The 21,908-nt window shown below is 44.3% G+C and overlaps 1 protein-coding gene and 1 long non-coding RNA gene across 4 annotated transcripts in view; one reads left to right on the forward strand and one right to left on the reverse strand.

Annotated features, from left to right (window-relative positions):
* On the reverse strand, positions 1 to 4,496 carry LOC139536446 (uncharacterized). Of its 2 annotated transcripts, none has more exons than XR_011667306.1 (4): positions 4,402 to 4,496; positions 425 to 586; positions 229 to 315; positions 1 to 135 (listed from the first exon to the last, which is right to left on the reverse strand). It is a non-coding gene; the product is annotated as an uncharacterized lncRNA (long non-coding RNA). The 2 variants fall into 2 exon arrangements; XR_011667307.1 differs by lacking the exon at positions 4,402 to 4,496 and adding an exon at positions 3,323 to 3,665.
* LOC139536444 (MAP kinase-activated protein kinase 2-like) overlaps positions 3,669 to 21,908 on the forward strand; it is a 35,291-nt gene continuing 17,051 nt past the window's right edge. For both annotated transcript variants that reach the window (XM_071336983.1, XM_071336984.1), the window contains exon 1: positions 3,669 to 4,634. In XM_071336983.1, coding sequence (XP_071193084.1) covers positions 4,407 to 4,634 — 228 coding nt within the window. In that variant the 5' untranslated portion in view covers positions 3,669 to 4,406. The remainder of the gene's footprint in view (positions 4,635 to 21,908) is intronic.

The raw sequence follows: 21,908 nt of genomic DNA on the forward strand, positions 1-21,908 counted from the left end.
TTTTTGTGCGTATGGAACATTTCTGGGATCATTTATTTCACCTCATGAAACATGGGACCAACACTTTACATGTTGGGTTTATATTTTGTTCAAATTAGGGTGAGCCTGATGTTCCGCATGTCACGCCTCATGTCTCTAAAACATAAGGAAAAGGAGACAAAGTCAATTTCGATGCATCTACAAATTCAATGTTTTACGCTATTGTATCCTATTTGATGAGTTACTGACCTGTCCGTCCACAGGCTTGATGAGCTATAACCTCCACAACTGGATCACACTGGCACCGGATGTTCTGAGGGATGCACTGCTGTTGGACTGGAAAACAAAGAAACATTTGGTCAGTACTGTATCACATCCTCTTTGGCTGGACAGAAAAAGCATTGGACAATGTGACAACTGGTCACTCAACATCCAATCGTCATGCCTCATTGTTTAGTTCTTGTTTCCCAATCAACAGTCCGGATCGTCCTCTTCTGCCATGGTGGATGAACTGCCTTTTCTGGTAAATACAGGGACATTTCTCTTTCCCACCGGAAACTGGCAGCTGTAGACCCGAGTGTTATAACTGGGTTTCCGATCCACCCATCTGAAAGACACATTTGTTATTTACTTTTTCTAGCTAAGTTGATTACTAAAATGGTAACAGCTTTGAATCTATTTGGGGTTTTTTAAGAGAGGGAGAGAGAAGGAATGGGAGCTGCATCTCGAGTTGATAGCAAGCCCCAAGCCTGATGGAGAGTGAATGTGTGAGTGAATTATAAGTTGTTTGTTCAGGAAAATAAACTAAATTGATGACTTTAGATGTTTCTAATTGTTTTTGTTTTCTGCTTAAAATCGTCCTAAAACTGAGCACATAAAACGGAGCACATAATACAAACAGTGTAGTTATTCTATATTAAAATATCATAACCCACAGACTTGACTTTAGTGACAGTAAAATAGATGGGGTTTTGGTCTATCTGCACATCTAAAATTTTACTATGTGGATTGGAACATTTCTGCTGAGATGGAGAAATGATCTGGAATGCTCAACTAGATGATCAGGACAGTCTGTTACTATTTACCCAAAAAGGTGAAGTATTGCTATTGAGCTTTGCGACTGTGCTTTTAACTCTCAAGAGGAAAGTTAAAACCCTCAGCCGTGAGGTCACTGAGGAGGACCAACAGTGAGGACCAACAGATCATCTGAAAGGGACTGACGTGCAGGGTTGAAACATAAGGATTTTGGGCACTGGCCAGCAGACAACGATTTCTACATTCAGGTCATATATCTGTGGCATGCGATGTTTGTAAAGACAAAATTTCACAGCTGTGTCAGGCTAGTTTGGCACATTGTCTACTATCCAGTCTGAAAAGTACTAGCCTCGGGCTAGATTCATTTCCATCCCTGCTGACATTTCGATTTGACTGCACAGGTAATTTGATTAGTCATGTACAACAGATGCAACCGTGGAACAGTGCCACCAACTGCTACCAAGGACTGTGGGCTCTCCTTCTCCGTGGCCAACGTGAGTAAGACATTTAAACGTGTTAGCACTCAATTCTGAGTAGCACTCAATTCTGTCATCATGAAGTGCTTTGAGAGGCTAGTCAAGGATGATATCACCTCCACCTTAGCTGTCACCCTAGACCCACTCCAATTTGCTTACCGCCCCAATAGGTCCACAGACGATGCAATTGCCATAACACTGCACACTGCCCTATCCCATCTGGACAAGAGGAATACCTATGTAAGAATGCTGTTCATTGACTTCAGCTCAGCATTCAACACCATAGTAGCTTCCAAGCTCATCATTAAGCTTGACGCCCTGGGTCTCAACCCCGCCCTGTGCAATTGGGTCCTGGACTTCCTGACGAGCCGCCCCCAGGTGGTGAAGGCAGGAAACAACATCTCCACTTCGCTGATCCTCAACACTGGGGCCCCACAGGTGTGCGTTCTGGGCCCTCTCCTGTACTCCCTGTTCACCCACGACTGCGTGGCCATGCACGCCTCCAACTCAATCATCAAGTTTGCAGACGACACTACAGTGGTAGGCTTGATTACCAACAACGACGAGACGGCCTACAGGGAGGAGGTGAGGGCACTCGGAGTGTGGTCTGAGCAAAACAACCTCTCAATGTCAACAAAACAAAGGAGATGATCGTGGACTTCAGGAAACAGCAGAGGGAGCAGTCCCATATCCACATCGACGGGACAGTAGTGGGGAGGGTGGAAAGTTTTAAGTTCCTCGGCATACACATCACAGACAAACTGAAATGGTCCACCCACACAGACAGTGTGGTGAAGAAGGCGCAGCAGCGCCTCTACAACCTCAGGAGGCTGAAGAAATGTGGCTTGTCACCTAAAACCCTCACAAACCTTTACAGATGCACAATTGAAAGTATCCTGTCGGGCTGCATCACCAACTGCTCCGCCCACAACCGCATGGCTATCCAGAGGGTAGTGAGGTCTGCACAACGCATCACTGGGGGCAAACTACCTGCCCTCCAGGACACCTACAGCACCCGATGTCACAAGAAGGCCAAAAAGATCATCAAGGACAGCAACCACCCGAGCCACTGCCTGTTCACCCCGCTATCATCCAGAAGGCGAGGTCAGTACAGGTGCATCAAAGCTGGGACCGAGAGACTGAAAAACAGCTTCTATCTCAAGTCCATCAGACTGCTAAACAGCCATCACCAACACAGAGAGGCTGCTGCCTACGTACAGACTTGAAATCATTTGCCACTTTAATAATGTTTACATATCTTGCATTACTCATATCATATGTATATACTGTATTTTATACCATCTATTGCATCTTGCCTATGCCGCTCGGCCATCGCTCATCCATATATTTATATGTATATATTCTTATTCCGTTCCTTTACTTAGATTTGTGTGTATTAGGTAGTTGTTTGGTCATTTTTAGATGACATGTTAGATATTACTGCATTGTCGGAACTAGAAACACAAGCATTTCGCTACACCTGCAATAACATCTGCTAACCGTGTGTATGTGACCAATAACATCTGCTAACCATGTGTATGTGACCAATAACATCTACTAACCATGTGTATGTGACCAATAACATCTGCTAACCATGTGTATGTGACCAATAACATCTGCTAACCATGTGAATGTGACCAATAACATCTGCTAACCATGTGCATGTGACCAATAACATCTGCTAACCATGTGCATGTGACCAATACAATTTGATTTGATGATACACAGTAGGAAGCGCTACAAAAGGCGGGAACGCCCCAATCAGGCACGCAAAACGGTCTTGAGTGGCAACAAATCTGCCCAATCAGCTGATTCGCTTTCCATACACCCACCCTTTCGACACACCCACTCGGCCATACTCCGGTCGCCATATTGGGCTGCAGCTAACCATACTTGAAGGAGAATTGCCGCGTTCAAAACCCCTGGGAACTCGGAAATCTCACTTCCGATTTCAGAGCGTTTAAAAAAACTGGATACTCGGGGGAAAAACGAGCTCCAACTGGGAAAAATAGTTTGAAAGGTCATCCAAATTGGGATTTCAAGTCGGAAACTCGGGCATCTTCCTAGAGCTCCGTCCTAAAGATCACTGGCGTCTTGATTTGACATAATTTTTCCCGAGTTCCCAGTTGATTTGAAAGCAGAAAATTTCAGCCGTCGTCATATCTCATGCCATGACGTCATCAGAGGAGCCCCTCCCTGTGTGTGGTGCCGCTTTCATGACAACTTGGGAACTTTGAACTCGGATATCCCCAACATCCGGCTTTCATGACAACTGGGAACTCGGAAAAAAACGAGTTACGACTGGGAAAAGTAGTTTTTAACGGTCATCCAACTCGGAAACTCTGGCATTCATTGAGCTCCAACTTTCCTACGTAAAGATCACTGAACTCACGATGTTACCTCGTTTTTCCCGAGAACTCAGTAGTCTTGAACGCACCATGACTATTATCGGAAAGTCGGGGATTGTGAGTGTGCACTCTGGTGTCTTGAGTTTTTGTGTTTTCTTTTTATAAGTCAGTTTGTGTTTTAACTTTACGCCGCAACGTGTTGAAATATAATTTCGCAGTTAGTGCCATAGTTGTTTATTAACCTACACAATTTGAAACGGCTTGAAATCTGTTTGAATCTACCTGGAATAGGCGGACGGACCACCGAGATGGATTTTAGCTAACGTTAGCCTAGCCTAAAGCAACTAACTAACCGGGCTAATTTATTTAGCCACTTCAACCTGGACTATAACGTTATCGTGAACATATCAAACTATTTGTTTTTAGTGGACTTATTTTCAAACTCGCTGTCCTTTTTGTTGAGGATCCAACTTCACTTTCGGAGGCCAACTACCTACCTGTAACCCAGGAAGGAGAGACCAACAGAGAGAAGGAAAGTGCTGTCATTGTCTGGTTGAACTGACCCAGTATGTTGTCCAACACCGGGACCCAGCCTCTGTTCCCCCCGACCCAGGGCCCAGCTAACCCGCTCCCTTCGGGTCACCTCCCACAGTTCCATGTGAAACCGACCCTACAGATCAAGAAGAACGCAATAACGGACGAGTACAAAGTGACCAGTCAGGTACTGGGGCACGGCATTAATGGAAGGGTACTGGAGATCTTCCACAAGAAGAGCGGAGACAAATACGCCCTCAAGGTAATATCATAGATTAACGGGGAAATTTGTTATACATATCTATTAGTCTGTTGGATAAGAAGTTATTTTAGCTACACATTCAATGTCCCGCTATATTTTTGTTGAAACAGTGCGACATAGTAACTAACTGACATGTTTGTTGTACCCAGTTGTAACTAGGAATAAACAGTGTTGGTAAACAATCAACATTTTAAATATAGGTGTGTTGAGAACAAAGGCAGCTTTCCCTCTCATTATTCTCTCCTGTCTGTTAACCTTTAATCTAACTAGGCAAGTCAGTTAAGAACAAATTCTAATGATTGATCAGCAGACAGAATGATGGGCAGCAGATCTGATAGTCCTTATTGATCACTCTGCTCTCTCTATACTGCTGTGATGTCATCAATATACTGGGCTGGTTTCAGTACGAAAAAAACGGTGTGCAAAATTTAAATTTAAATGAGAACAGTGGTGTTCTGAACGACAAGTTGAAAATCGTGGAGGGGTTGGGGACCGCTGTCACCACGGGCACTGCCCTTTTAAATACGTCACTCATTGTTTCAAGCCACACAACGCCATATCCAACAAACAGTGCAAATGTAAGACTGTTCGAGAATGTTGCAGAACATTTTAAGGCACGTCGTTCAGTTCAAACGTCACGCAAACGTTTAATCGAACTGAACGCACCAGTGGTGTGATGTCATCAGATGACTCACTGAGTGTCACCCTGGTCAAGCTCTCTCTAATCTCACCAGACACTTCTGACAAATCCTCTTAATCTCACCAGACACTTCTGACAAATCCTCTAATCTCAGCAGACACTTCTGACAAATCCTCTTAATCTCACCAGACACTTCTGACAAATCCTCTTAATCTCACCAGACACTTCTGACAAATCCTCTAATCTCACCTTGACACTTCTAACAAATCCTCTAATCTCACCTTGACACTTCTAACAAATCCTCGGAAGGTCTGGTTAATCAACAAGTCAAAAGTGGCCTTCGTTAACCCAACAGAAAGATTGGTCAAACGTCACGGGCCATCCCTTTGACTATTGACTAGGCGTTACCTCACACCCCCGTAGACCAGATTTGAGTCGTTGCAGGTTTATGTGCATTTAGCCTGGGGGGGGCGAGGTTAGACAACAATTAGGCCTAGTTCAATCCGGTGTTTTAGTGACCTGCTGGAGGAAATACCTGCACATCTAGTAGTTGTCCAGGACCAGTTGGAGAAGGCTGATGTAGGTTAAACTAGTGTTGTTTCTAACCAGACCATAAACGCTGTTATGAAGTCATAGTTAAAGTCATTCATGGTTATCTGATCCAGCTAATGGTTGTCCAGACTAAAGACCACAATCAGTTGATATAGCCCTGACAGTGGAAAGACTGAAGTAGTAGGTTCTAGCTAGGAATTATTTCATTACACGGTTAGAACAAGTCCTGCCATGCCAGCTTGTCTCCCGACAGTAGCTGACGTCAACAGGGAGCTAGCTACATTACACTGAATCACTGTCTGGCAACGTCCCTAGGCATGTAGAGCAGACTGACTGGGGTAGAGGTGTGTGTGTGTGTGTGTGAGTGAGACACTGTCTGGTCATAGCCTCGTCGTGAAACAGGCTTCCCTAAAACGAGGAAACCTAGGGAAGTTCCCTTGCAGAAGTCAGCTGAAGAGGGGTTGGAACTCGGTGTAAATCAATGACTCCTCAAAGTACTGTCCAACCAATCAAATACCTTGCTACGTACGGCTCACCGGGTTAGTGCTGTAGGAGCTACAGTGAGGAGGGGGGGGGGAGACTGACGTTGCCCATCCTGGTATAGTTTTTCCAGGTCAGTGATAGGCCGATCTAGAGCAGCCATGTACTGTATCTCTCTCTCAGACGACACTCTGGACGAAGTGTTGGAGCTGTTACAACTAGACAACGAGGAAATGAAACCTCTTCCTCTCTTTATTGCAGGACTGTGATATGTGATTATTCAACATTGACACTCGTTCATTTTGAGTAGTTAAAAAAATTACAAGTTTTAAACACTTCAAAGATGTACAAATAAGCTAACTGGTATGTAAAGATTTAAATATGTTTGTCTAAACAACAACAGATAATGGAGTAGGCTTTAATTACTACATCATTTCAGATGAACAAATAAAACTCCATACCAGCGGTGGCCAACCACTTATCCCTGATCTACAGGGGGAGCAGACTTCTATTCCAGACCAGTAATAGATCTACAGGGGGAGCAGACTTCTATTCCAGACCAGTAATAGATCTACAGGGGGAGCAGACTTCTGTTCCAGACCAGTAATAGATCTAATGGGGGAGCAGACGTCTGTTCCAGACCAGTAATAGAACTAATGGGGAGCAGACTTCTATTCCAGACCAGTAATAGATCTACAGGGGGAGCAGACTTCTATTCCAGACCAGTAATAGATCTACAGGGGGAGCAGACTTCTATTCCAGACCAGTAATAGATCTACAGGGGGAGCAGACTTCTATTCCAGACCAGTAATAGATCTACAGGGGGAGCAGACTTCTATTCCAGACCAGTAATAGATCTACAGGGGGAGCAGACTTCTGTTCCAGACCAGTAATAGATCTAATGGGGGAGCAGACTTCTGTTCCAGACCAGTAATAGAACTAATGGGGAGCAGACTTCTATTCCAGACCAGTAATAGATCTACAGGGGGAGCAGACTTCTGTTCCAGACCAGTAATAGATCTACAGGGGGAGCAGACTTCTGTTCCAGACCAGTAATAGATCTACAGGGGGAGCAGACTTCTGTTCCAGACCAGTAATAGATCTACAGGGGGAGCAGACTTCTGTTCCAGACCAGTAATAGATCTACAGGGGGAGCAGACTTCTGTTCCAGACCAACAATAGATCTACAGGCAGGGTGCATCCCAGACTCCCAGGCTAGTAGTGAGTTGGTGGAGCAGGCAGAGTGCAGCCCAGAATCCCAGGCTAATAGTGAGTTGGTGGAGCAGGCAGAGTGCAGCCCAGAATCCCAGGCTAATAGTGAGTTGGTGGAGCAGGCAGGATGCAGCCCAGACTCCCAGACTAGCAGTGAGTTGGTGGAGCAGGCAGAGTGCAGCCCAGACTCCCAGACTAGCAGTGAGTTAGTGGAGCTAACATGATGCAGCCCAGACTCCCAGGCTAGCAGTGAGTTAGTGGAGCTAACATGATGCAGCCCAGACTCCCAGACTAGCAGTGAGTTAGTGGAGCTAACATGATGCAGCCCAGGCTAGCAGTGAGTTAGTGGAGCTAACATGATGCAGCCCAGACTCCCAGGCTAGCAGTGAGTTAGTGGAGCTAACATGATGCAGCCCAGACTCCCAGACTAGCAGTGAGTTAGTGGAGCTAACATGATGCAGCCCAGACTCCCAGACTAGCAGTGAGTTAGTGGAGCTAACATGATGCAGCCCAGACTCCCAGACTAGCAGTGAGTTAGTGGAGCTAACATGATGCAGCCCAGACTCCCAGGCTAGCAGTGAGTTAGTGGAGCTAACACGATGCAGCCCAGACTCCCAGGCTAGCAGTGAGTTAGTGGAGCTAACACGATGCAGCCCAGACTCCCAGGCTAGCAGTGAGTTAGTGGAGCTAACATGATGCAGTCCAGACTCCCAGGCTAGCAGTGAGTTAGTGGAGCTAACATGACGCAGCACAGACTCCCAGGCTAGCAGTGAGTTAGTGGGGCTAACATGATGCAGCCCAGACTCCCAGGCTAGCAGTGAGTTAGTGGAGCTAACATGATGCAGCCGAGACTCCCAGGCTAGCAGTGAGTTAGTGGAGCTGACATGATGCAGCCCAGACTCCCAGTACAGGCTAGCAGTGAGTTAGTGGAGCTAACATGATGTAGCCCAGACTCCCAGGCTAGCAGTGAGTTAGTGGAGCTAACATGATGCAGCCCAGACTCCCAGGCTAGCAGTGAGTTAGTGGAGCTAACATGATGCAGCCTAGACTCCCAGGCTAGCAGTGAGTTAGTGGAGCTAACATGATGCAGCCCAGACTCCCAGGCTAGCAGTGAGTTAGTGGAGCTAACATGATGCAGCCCAGACTCCCAGGCTAGCAGTGAGTTAGTGGAGCTAACATGATGCAGCCCAGACTCCCAGGCTAGCAGTGAGTTAGTGGAGCTAACATGATGCAGCCCAGACTCCCAGGCTAGCAGTGAGTTAGTGGAGCTAACACGATGCAGCCCAGACTCCCAGGCTAGCAGTGAGTTAGTGGAGCTAACACGATGCAGCCCAGACTCCCAGGCTAGCAGTGAGTTAGTGGAGCTAACATGATGCAGTCCAGACTCCCAGGCTAGCAGTGAGTTAGTGGAGCTAACATGACGCAGTACAGACTCCCAGGCTAGCAGTGAGTTAGTGGGGCTAACATGATGCAGCCCAGACTCCCAGGCTAGCAGTGAGTTAGTGGAGCTAACATGATGCAGCCGAGACTCCCAGGCTAGCAGTGAGTTAGTGGAGCTGACATGATGCAGCCCAGACTCCCAGTACAGGCTAGCAGTGAGTTAGTGGAGCTGACATGATGCAGCCCAGACTCCCAGTACAGGCTAGCAGTGAGTTAGTGGAGCTGACATGATGCAGCCCAGACTCCCAGTACAGGCTAGCAGTGAGTTAGTGGAGCTAACATGATGCAGCCCAGACTCCCAGGCTAGCAGTGAGTTAGTGGAGCTAACATGATGCAGTCCAGACTCCCAGGCTAGCAGTGAGTTAGTGGAGCTAACATGATGCAGCCCAGACTCCCAGGCTAGCAGTGAGTTAGTGGAGCTAACATGATACAGCCCAGACTCCCAGGCTAGCAGTGAGTTAGTGGAGCTAACATGATACAGCCCAGACTCCCAGGCTAGCAGTGAGTTAGTGGAGCAGGCATGGTGCACTATAATAAGGGGTCTGCTGCGCTGATATAAACAGGTTTGACACATTTTTCAGAAGTACCGAAACAAACATTATTCTAGTATCTAAAAAGTCCAGAACTTTCGGTAGACCGAATGGGTGTGTTGATGGATGGGGACTACAGCTCTTATGCCAGAGAGTGCGTCACAGACTGCCTGGAGGGCTGCTGGTATCATTGCTCTGCCCGGTAAGCTCTCCTGACACCTGATTGGATATCTGTCAAAGCAGTGACACAGATATCAGCTACACACCAGGATATTACACTGCAGATTAGTATCAATCAGAGAGAGAGAGAGAGACTGAGAAAGGAATGGAGGGATAGGTGTTTATGTGATACGGTATGGATAAAGGAGAAATCAAAGGCCTCGACTGAGAACCAAACTCTACATTCAGAGATGCTTCAGGTAGCCTACTACAGCAGACGGCTACAACGTGTTGAATAACCCGGGGAAATGAACAGGAAATGGTGGCCGATGTTCGGTGGTCAGCCACCATCTTCTAATGAGTGTTGGTCTATTTTCTTTTGAGGGGGCAGGAAGTGAGGGAGACAAGTGTTTCTCTGACAGCTCCACCCCTCTTTACTAAACACTGCTTTCACTTCCTGTGTGTGTGTGTGTGTGTGTGTGTGTGTGTGTGTGTGTGTGTGTGTGTGTGTGTGTGTGTGTGTGTGTGTGTGTGTGTGTGTGTGTGTGTGTGTGTGTGTGTGTGTGTGTGTGCACGGGGGGCAGGGTTTCTGTTAGGGAAATGTGGTGGGGAACAACGTGACCTGTAAGATTTTTTTATTTACCAACCATTTTAGAAATTTACCCAACTCCTGTGCATTGTGGGTCCATAACCCATTAGGGTGTCCACACACAGTACTCAGGACAGAAGTCACATGTAGATTATGGTAATGCATTTATTAATGAAGCAGATAATAAAACGGCATTTTCAAACATTTGCCAAAATGCAATTTGCGGGAAAACACCATTCTAGATAGAGCACCAGGGAGAACACCATAGACAGAGCACCAGGGAGAACACCATTCTAGACAGAGCACCTGGGAGAACACCATTCTAGACAGAGCACCTGGGAGAACACCATTCTCCATTCTAGACAGAGCACCTGGGAGAACACCATTCTAGACAGAGCACCTGGGAGAACACCATTCTAGACAGAGCACCTGGGAGAACACCATTCTAGACAGAGCACCTGGGAGAACACCATTCTAGACAGAGCACCTGTTAGAACACCATTCTAGACAGAGCACCAGGGAGAACACCATTCTAGACAGAGCACCTGGGAGAACACCATTCTAGACAGAGCACCTGGGAGAACACCATTCTAGACAGAGCACCTGGGAGAACACCATTCTAGACAGAGCACCTGTTAGAACACCATTCTAGACAGAGCACCTGTTAGAACACCATTCTAGACAGAGCACCTGGGAGAACACCATTCTAGACAGAGCACCTGTTAGAACACCATTCTAGACAGAGCACCTGTTAGAACACCATTCTAGACAGAGCACCTGTTAGAACACCATTCTAGACAGAGCACCTGGGAGAACACCATTCTAGACAGAGCACCTGTTAGAACACCATTCTAGACAGAGCACCTGGGAGAACACCATTCTAGACAGAGCACCTGTTAGAACACCATTCTAGACAGAGCACCTGGGAGAACACCATTCTAGACAGAGCACCAGGGAGAACACCATTCTAGACAGAGCACCAGGGAGAACACCATTCTAGACAGAGCACCAGGGAGAACACCATTCTAGACAGAGCACCTGGGAGAACACCATTCTAGACAGAGCACCTGTTAGAACACCATTCTAGACAGAGCACCTGGGAGAACACCATTCTAGACAGAGCACCTGTTAGAACACCATTCTAGACAGAGCACCTGGGAGAACACCATTCTAGACAGAGCACCAGGGAGAACACCATTCTAGACAGAGCACCAGGGAGAACACCATTCTAGACAGAGCACCAGGGAGAACACCATTCTAGACAGAGCACCTGGAGAGTTTACCCTCCTGTAGCTTATCAACCAGCTAGTTATTAGAATCAGGTGCACTAGATCAGGGTTTGAGAGAAGCTACAAGATGGTAACTCTCCAGGAGAGCCCTGTATCAGAACATACTGAGCCTGTTGATTCTATCTGGGTCCTGATTGGATCATCCTCATCGTGGTACTCCAGACCTCCGGGTCCTGATTGGAGCATCCTCATCGTGGTACTCCAGACCTCCGGGTCCTGATTGGAGCATCCTCATCGTGGTACACCAGACCTCCGGGTCCTGATTGGAGCATCCTCATCGTGGTACACCAGACCTCCGGGTCCTGATTGGAGCATCCTCATGGTGGTACTCCAGACCTCCGGGTCCTGATTGGAGCATCCTCATCGTGGTACTCCAGACCTCCGGGTCCTGATTGGATCATCCTCATGGTGGTACTCCAGACCTCAGGGTCCTGATTGGATCATCCTCATGGTGGTACTCCAGACCTCCGGGTCCTGATTGGATCATCCTCATGGTGGTACTCCAGACCTCCGGGTCCTGATTGGAGCATCCTCGTGGTGGTACTCCAGACCTCCGGGTCCTGATTGGAGCATCCTCATCGTGGTACTCCAGACCTCCGGGTCCTGATTGGAGCATCCTCATGGTGGTACATGGTGGTACTCCAGACCTCCGGGTCCTGATTGGAGCATCCTCATGGTGGTACTCCAGACCTCAGGGTCCTGATTGGATCATCCTCATGGTGGTACTCCAGACCTCCGGGTCCTGATTGGATCATCCTCATGGTGGTACTCCAGAACATACTTGTTGTCAACAATCCTAAGCCAACCACATCTGGTTTTTCCCCCGTAATTACACAAGCGTTTGGTTTGGTTGCTAAACTTCTTTAGCAACTATGCAAAAAGAATTAACGACTGGGTCATGTCTGTAGCAACATGAACCAAATGGTGAAGGACCAAGGTTTTTTGTACTGTACTTGTGGTACCGACATTGGATGGGTTGATTAGGAAAGAATGTGGTCCTAACACACACAGACACATGTACACACACACAGACACATGTACACACACGCACACACATGTACACACCACACACGCACACACACCACACACACACTCTCCAGTTTAACTGATTTAGCCATGATGATGACTGATTGTGTGTGTGTGTGCAGGGCCGTAGGACACAGAGGTGCAGATCTTTTGGATTTTTTTTGAAAATTATATATACACAAAAGTGTGTGGACACCCCTTCAAAAGGAGCAACAACGGCTCAACCGCGAATTGGTAGACCGCACAAGCTCACAGAATGGGACCGCTAAGTGCTGATGATGCGCGTAGAACGTCAATATCGCCTGTTCTCTGTTGCAAAACTCACTACCGAGTTCAAACTGCCTCTGGAAGCAACGTCAGCACAAGAACTGTTCGTCGGGAGAATCATGAAATGGGTTTCCATGGTCGAGCAGCCACACACAACCCTAAAATCACTATGCACAATGCCAAGCGTCTGCTGGAGTGGTGTAAAGCTCGCCACCATTGGACTCTGAAGCAGTGGAAACGCGTTCTCTGGAGTGATGAATCACGCTTCACCAACCTGCAGTCCGATGGACGAATCTGGTGATGCCAGGAGACTCCTACCTGCACGAATGCATAGTGCCAACTGTAAAGTTTGGTGGAGGAGGAAAAATGGTCTGGGGCTATTTTTCATGGTTCGGGCTAAGCCTCATAGTTCCAGTGAAGGGAAATCTTAACGCTACAGCATACAATGATATTCTAGATGATTCTGTGCTTCCAACTTTGTGGTAACAGTTTGAGGAAGGCCTTTTCCTGTTTCAGCATGACAACGCCCCCGTGCACAAAGTGAGGTCGCTACAGAAATTGTTTGTCGAGATCGGTGTGAAAGAACTTGACTGGCATGTACAGAGCCCTGACCTTGACCCCATCGAACACCTTTGGGATGATTTGGAATGCCGACTGCGAGCCAGGCCTAATTGCCCAACATCAGTGCCCGACCTCACTAATGCTCTTGTGGCTGAATGACGCGGGGACTTGCTTCCAATGTTCCAACATCTAGTGGAAAGCCTTCCCAGCAGCCCATGATTTTGGAATGAGGTGTTCGACGAGCAGGTGTCCACATACTTTTGGTTATGAAGTTTTATTTATTTATATATACAATTGAAGTCGGAAGTTTACATACACTTAGGTTGGAGTCATTAAAACTCGTTTTTCAACCACTCCACAAATGTCTTGTTAACAAACTATAGTTTTGGCAAGTCGGTTAGGACATCTACTTTGTGCATGACACAAGTAATTTTTCCAACAATTGTTTACAGACAGATTATTTCACTTATAATTCACTGTATCACAATTCCAGTGGGTCAGAAGTTGACATACACTAAGTTGACTGTGCTTTTAAACAGCTTGGAAAATTCCAGAAAATTATGTCATGGATTTACAAGCTTCTGATAGGCTAATTGTCATCATTTGAGTCAATTGGAGGTGTAATTGTGGATGTATTTCAAGGCCTACCTTCAAACTCAGTGCCTCTTTGCTTGACATCATGGGAAAATCTAAAGAAATCAGCTAAGACCTCAGAAAAAAAATTGCTGACCTCCACAAGTCTGGTTCATCCTTGGGAGCAATTTCCAAACGCCTGAAGGTACCACGTTCATCTGTACAAACAATAGTATGCAAGTATTAAAACCATGGGACCACACAGCCGTCATACCGCTCAGGAAGGAGACGCATTCTGTCTCCTAGAGATTAATGTACTTGGGTGCGAAAAGTGCAAATCGGTCCTAGAACAGCAGCAAAGGACCTTGTGAAGATGTTGGAGGAAACATGTACAAAAGTATCCATATCCACAGTAAAACAAGTCCTATATCGACATAACCTGAAAGGCCGCTCAGCAAGGAAGAAGCCACTGCTCCAAAACCGCCATAAAAAGCCAGACTACGGTTTGCAACTGCACATGAGGACAAAGATTGTACTTTTTGGAGAAATGTACTTTGGTCTGATGAAACAAAAATAGAACTGTTTGGCCATAATGACCATCGTTATGTTTGGAGGCAAAAGGGGGAGGCTTGCAAGCCGAAGAACACCATCCCAACCGTGAAGCACAGGGGTGGCAGCATCATGTTGTGGGGGTGCTTTGCTGCAGGAGGGACTGGTGCACTTCACAAAATAGATGGCATCATGAGGGAGGAAAATGTATGTGGATATATTGAAGCAACATCTCAAGACATCAGTCAGGAAGTTAAAGCTTGGTCACAAATGGGTCATCCAAATGGCCAATGACCTCAAGCATACTTCCAAAGTTGTGGTAAAATGGCTTCAGGACAACAAAGTCAAGGTATTGGAGTGGCCATCACAAAGCCCTGACCTCAAGCCTATAGAAAATGTGTGGGCAGAACTGGAAAAAGCGTGTGCGAGCAAGGAGGCCTACAAACCTATCTCAGTTACACCAGCTCTTTTAGGCGGAATGGGCCAAAATTCACCCAACTTATTGTGGGAAACTTGTGGAAGGCTACCCAAAACGTTTGACCCAAGTTAAACAATTTAAAGGCAATGCTACCAAATACTAATTGAGTGTATGTAAACTTCTGACCCACTGGGAATGTGACGAAATAAATAAAATCTGAAATAAATCATTCTCTCTACTATTATTCTGACATTTCACATTCTTAGTGGTAATCGTAACTGACCTAAGACAGGGAAATTTTACTAGGATTAAATGTCGGGAATTGTGAAAAACTGAATTTAAATATATTTGGGTAAGGTGTATGTAAACTTCCGACTTCAACGGTATATAAAACAAACACAAACAATACACTACCGTTCAAAAGTTTGGGGTCACTTAGAAATGTCCTTGTTTTTGAAAGAAAAGCAATTTTTTTGTCCATTTTTAAAATAACATCAAATTGATCAGAAATAAAGTGTAGACGTTGAAGCTGGAAACTGCTGATAAATTTTATTTACAAAAAAGAAATATCTACATCGGCATGCAGAGGCCCATTATCAGCAACCATCAGTCCTGTGTTCCGATGGCACGTTGTGTTAGCTAATCCAAGTTGATCATTTTAAAAGGCTAATTGATCATTCAAAAACACTTTTACAATTATGTTAGCACAGCTGAAAACTGTTGTTCTGATTTAAAGAAGCAATAAAACTGGCCTTGTTTAGACTAGTTGAGTATCTGGAGTATCAGCATTTGTGGGTTCGATTACAGGCTCAAAATGGCCAGAAACAAAGGACTTTCTTCTGAAACTCGTCAGTCTATTCTTGTTCTGAGAAATGAAGGCTATTCCATGTGAGAAATTGCCAAGAAACTGAAGATCTCGTACAACACTGTGTACTACTCCCTTCACGGAACAGCGCAAACTGGCTCTAACCAGAATAGAAAAAGTGGGAGGCCCCGGTGCACAACTGAGCAAGAGGACAAGTACATTAGTGTCTAGTTTGAGAAACAGACGCCTCACAAGTCCTCAACTGGCAGCTTCATTAAATAGTACCAGAGTGACCATCGGGTTCTTGGTCACCTGTCTGACCAAGGTCCTTCTCCCCGATTGCTCAGTTTGGCAATGCGGCCAGCTCTAGGAAGAGTCTTGGTGGTTCCAAACTTCTTCCATTTAAGAATGATGGAGGCCACTGTGTTCTTGGGGACCTTCAATGCTGCAGAAATGTTTTTGTACCCTTCCCCAGATCTGTGCCTCGACACAATTATGTCTAGGAGCTCTACAGACAATTCCTTCGACCTCATGGCTTGGTTTTTGTTCTGACATGCACTGTCAACTGTGGGACCTTATATAGACAGGTGTGTGCCTTTCCAAATCATGTCCAATCAATTGAATTTACAACAGGTGGACTCCAATCAAGTTGTAGAGACATCTCAAGGATGATCAATGGAAACAGGATGCACCTGAGCTCAATTTCAAGTCTCATAGCAAAGAGTCTGAATACTTATGTAAATAAGGTATTTCTGTTTTTTATATGTAACTAATTTGCAAAAATGTCAACCTGTTTTCGTTTTGTCAGTATGAGGTATTGCGTGTAGATTGAGGGGGGGAAATTGTTCGAATCAAATTGCACGTGTCGCGTTAATTAGTCTTCTCCAAGCTCTGATGCTGCTGGTGGTCATTACCAAACTTGCTAACTGCCTGGTACTCGGCACTCTATTGTCCCTCTAATCACTCTGACATCAATGCAAATGTATTTGAAAATCAATCATTTTTTTTATATATATTTTTTTGTATTATCTTTATTTAACTAGGCAAGTCAGTTAAGAACAAATGATTTTTTACATTGACGGCCTACCGGGGAACAGTGGGTTAACTGCCTTGTTCAGGGGCAGAACGACAGATTTTTTACCTTGTTAGCTCGGGGATTCGATCCAGCAGCTCTTGGCTACCTGCTGCCCCAAACACTTCATGAGAGCCCATGAGCTCATGTTGCTCAACATTTCAATAGGCTATGCAATTGCGGGAGAAAACCGGGTGATGGCCTCTACTAAAAATAGGAGGGTCTGCTTTCTATAGACTAGGCCTACTAATATTTATTTTTCAACTTTATTTTTCAACTAATATTAAGCACATTAATAATCTTTACAATAGGAGTATAGCTTATCTGGCTGGCATACAAATTAATCACGGGGAAAAGCATCCTTCACTATTTAACTATTTAAGTGCATAGATGACGTGTATTTTTTAACCCCTACCCCTGTTTCTATACAGGTGCATGATAATGATCCATTCTAAATCAAAACAAATTTCTCACACATATTATTTAGTGTATGTAAAGACAAGATCAAATCATGAATAGTCAGATGGGTGACAATATTAGCCTATCACTTGTGAATTATATATCACTTGTGAATGATGCCCAGCATAAGAAACCAATGCCTTTTTTTTGCGACTTTTTCGAATCATAGTCGCACACCTCATGAAGCCTAGCCCATAGTCCTATATGTTTTAATAATGTTAGTATCACACCTCATGTAGCCTAGCCCATAGTCCTATATGTTTTAATAAGGTTAGTATCACACCTCATGTAGTCTCGCCCATAGTCCTATATGTTTTAATAAGGTTAGTATCACACCTCATGTAGCCTAGCCCATAGTCCTATATGTTTTAATAAGGTTAGTATCACACCTCATGTAGCCTAGCCCATAGTCCTATATGTTTTAATAAGGTTAGTATCACACCTCATGTAGCCTAGCCCATAGTCCTATATGTTTTAATAAGGTTAGTATCCCACCTCATGTAGCCTAGCCCATAGACCTATATGTTTTAATAAGGTTAGTATCACACCTCATGTAGCCTAGCCCATAGTCCTATATGTTTTAATAAGGTTAGTATCACACCTCATGTAGCCTAGCCCATAGTCCTATATGTTTTAATAAGGTTAGTATCACACATCATGTAGTCTCGCCCATAGTCCTATATGTTTTAATAAGGTTAGTATCACACCTCATGTAGCCTAGCCCATAGTCCTATATGTTTTAATAAGGTTAGTATCACACCTCATGTAGCCTAGCCCATAGTCCTATATGTTTTAATAAGGTTAGTATCACACCTCATGTAGCCTAGCCCATAGTCCTATATGTTTTAATAAGGTTAGTATCACACCTCATGTAGCCTAGCCCATAGTCCTATATGTTTTAATAAGGTTAGTATCACACATCATGTAGTCTAGCCCATAGTCCTATGTGTTTTAATAAGGTTAGGATCACACCTCATGTAGCCTAGCCCATAGTCCTATATGTTTTAATAAGGTTAGTATCACACCTCATGTAGCCTAGCCCATAGTCCTATATGTTTTAATAAGGTTAGTATCACACCTCATGTAGCCTAGCCCATAGTCCTATATGTTTTAATAAGGGTAGTATCACACCTCATGTAGCCTAGCCCATAGTCCTATATGTTTTAATAAGGTTAGTATCACACCTCATGTAGCCTAGCCCATAGTCCTATATGTTTTAATAAGGTTAGTATCACACCTCATGTAGTCTAGCCCATAGTCCTATATGTTTTAATAAGGTTAGTATCACACATCATGTAGCCTGGCCCATAGTCCTATATGTTTTAATAAGGTTAGTATCACACCTCATGTAGTCTGGCCCATAGTCCTATATGTTTTAATAAGGTTAGTATCACACCTCATGTAGTCTAGCCCATAGTCCTATATGTTTTAATAAGGTTAGTATCACACCTCATGTAGCCTAGCCCATAGTCCTATATGTTTTAATAAGGTTAGTATCACACCTCATGTAGCCTGGCCCATAGTCCTATATGTTTTAATAAGGTTAGTATCACACCTCATGTAGCCTAGCCCATAGTCCTATATGTTTTAATAAGGTTAGTATCACACCTCATGTAGCCTAGCCCATAGTCCTATATGTTTTAATAAGGTTAGTATCACACCTCATGTAGCCTAGCCCACAGTCCTATATGTTTTAATAAGGTTAGTATCACACCTCATGTAGCCTAGCCCATAGTCCTATATGTTTTAATAAGGTTAGTATCACACCTCATGTAGTCTAGCCCATAGTCCTATATGTTTTAATAAGGTTAGTATCACACATCATGTAGTCTAGCCCATAGTCCTATATGTTTTAATAAGGTTAGTATCACACCTCATGTAGCCTAGCCCATAGTCCTATATGTTTTAATAAGGTTAGTATCACACCTCATCTAGCCTAGCCCATAGGTCTATATGTTTTAATAAGGTTAGTATCACACCTCATGTAGCCTAGCCCATAGTCCTATATGTTTTAATAAGGTTAGTATCACACCTCATGTAGCCTAGCCCATAGTCCTATATGTTTTAATAAGGTTAGTATCACACATCATGTAGTCTGGCCCATAGTCCTATATGTTTTAATAAGGTTAGTATCACATCTGAAGTGGCCAAATAACTAATTAAAAATGTCTGACAATTTTCTTTCCTTTCCTTTACTTTAGAATTGTGTGTATTGTTGTGAAATTGTTATATAGTACCGTATTTCTTCATCAGCATCTTTATGCTTTCGTTAATAAAATAATGATTAAAAAAATACTCTTTCAAAATGCAGATGTTTAGTTATGAATCCATAACGAATTACTGTTGGAATAAATATTACTGAATTAAAGAAATATTGGAACAAAGTTGTCTAATGAAGGTAAACAAATTGTTGCTTACTGGAAAATACTCTTTCAAACACACACACGGTCACGTTGTACAGCGCCATTAACACCGTTATTAGCAGGGCTATTAGCAGGGCAATAGACTTGCCTAGGAGGAGGGAAGGGGGAGAATTCTATCGTCAAATGTATTTCTTAGTTAGGTTGGCTGTGTCACAAACTGCCGTGATTGGTTGCAATTTCAGTTTAATCCACCAGAAAAGACAGAACAAACTTTTTTACAATTTAAAAACTTAATCAATTGGAACCTTGAACAAAGGAAGGGTAAAGAATTGTTTTTGTTATTAACAAGAGGCATCGCTACAGTCCCTGGTTCGATTCCAGGCTGTATCACATCCGAACGTGATTGGCAGTCCCATAGGAAGGGTTTGGATCTCCTTGTCTAAAAAAAATAGGCAAAGTGGACTTATGGTTTCTCTCCCACTTAAAAACAGCAATACATATTTTGTCCTTTATTCAGATTACAATCAAATATCGTTATATATAGCCTACCTGCTGTGGTCAACTATTTCAGCACCGTTTCGTGCTGCTCTGAGACAAGCATGGAGAAACTAAAATGTTCAATTATATTCTAAAGATATATATATATATATATACAGTGGGGAGAACAAGTATTTGATACACTGCCGATTTTGCAGGTTTTCCTACTTACAAAGCACGTAGAGGTCTGTCATTTTTATCATAGGTACACTTCTACTGTGAGAGTCGGAATCTAAAACAAAAATCCAGAAAATCACATTGTATGATTTTTAAGTAATTAATTTGCATTTTATTGCATGACATAAGTATTTGATACATCAGAAAAGCAGAACTTAATATTTGGTACAGAAACCTTTGTTTGCAATTACAGAGATCATACGTTTCCTGTAGTTCTTGACCAGGTTTGCACACACTGCAGCAGGGATTTTGGCCCACTCCTCCATACAGACCTTCTCCAGATCTTTCAGGTTTCGGGGCTGTCGCTGGGCAATACGGACTTTCAGCTCCCTCCAAAGATTTTCTATTGGGTTCAGGTCTGGAGACTGGCTAGGCCACTCCAGGACCTTGAGATGCTTCTTACGGAGCCACTCCTTAGTTGCCCTGGCTGTCTGTTTCGAGTCGTTGTCATGCTGGAAGACCCAGCCACGACCCATCTTCAATGCTCTTACTGAGGGAAGGAGGTTGTTGGCCAAGATCTCGCGATACATGGCCCCATCCATCCTCCCCTCAATACGGTAGAGTCGTCCTGTCCCCTTTGCAGAAAAGCATCCCCAAAGAATGATGTTTCCACCTCCATGCTTCACGGTTGGGATGGTGTTCTTGGGGTTGTACTCATCCTTCTTCTTCCTCCAAACACGGCGAGTGGAGTTTAGACCAAAAAGCTCTATTTTTGTCTCATCAGACCACATGACCTTCTCCCATTCCTCCTCTGGATCATCCAGATGGTCATTGGCAAACTTCAGACGGGCCTGGACATGCGCTGGCTTGAGCAGGTGGACCTTGCGTGCGCTGCAGGATTTTAATCCATGACGGTGTAGTGTGTTACTAATGGTTTTCTTTGAGACTGTGGTCCCAGCTCTCTTCAGGTCATTGACCAGGTCCTGCCGTGTAATTCTGGGCTGATAACTCACCTTCCTCATGATCATTGATGCCCCACGAGGTGAGATCTTGCATGGAGCCCCAGACCGAGGGTGATTGACCGTCATCTTGAACTTCTTCCATTTTCTAATAATTGCACCAACAGTTGTTGCCTTCTCACCAAGCTGCTTGCCTATTGTCCTGTAGCCCATCCCAGCCTTGTGTAGGTCTACAATTTTATCCCTGATGTCCTTACACAGCTCTCTGGTCTTGGCCATTGTGGAGAGGTTGGAGTCTGTTTGATTGAGTGTGTGGACAGGTGTCTTTTATACAGGTAACGAGTTCAAACAGTTGCAGTTAATACAGGTAATGAGTGGAGAACAGGAGGGCTTCTTAAAGAAAAACTAACAGGTCTGTGAGAGCCGGAATTCTTACTGGTTGGTAGGTGATCAAATACTTATGTCATGCAATAAAATGCAAATTAATTACTTAAAAATCATACAATGTGATTTTCTGGATTTTTGTTTTAGATTCCGTCTTTCACAGTTAAAGTGTACCTATGATAAAAATTACAGACCTCTACATGCTTTGTAAGTAGGAAAACCTGCAAAATCGGCAGTGTATCAAATACTTGTTCTCCCCACTGTATATATATATATATATGTTGACTGAATAT

Source organism: Salvelinus alpinus, chromosome 12 (genome assembly GCF_045679555.1).
Source record: "Salvelinus alpinus chromosome 12, SLU_Salpinus.1, whole genome shotgun sequence".
NCBI classification, from domain to species: Eukaryota; Metazoa; Chordata; class Actinopteri; order Salmoniformes; family Salmonidae; genus Salvelinus; species Salvelinus alpinus.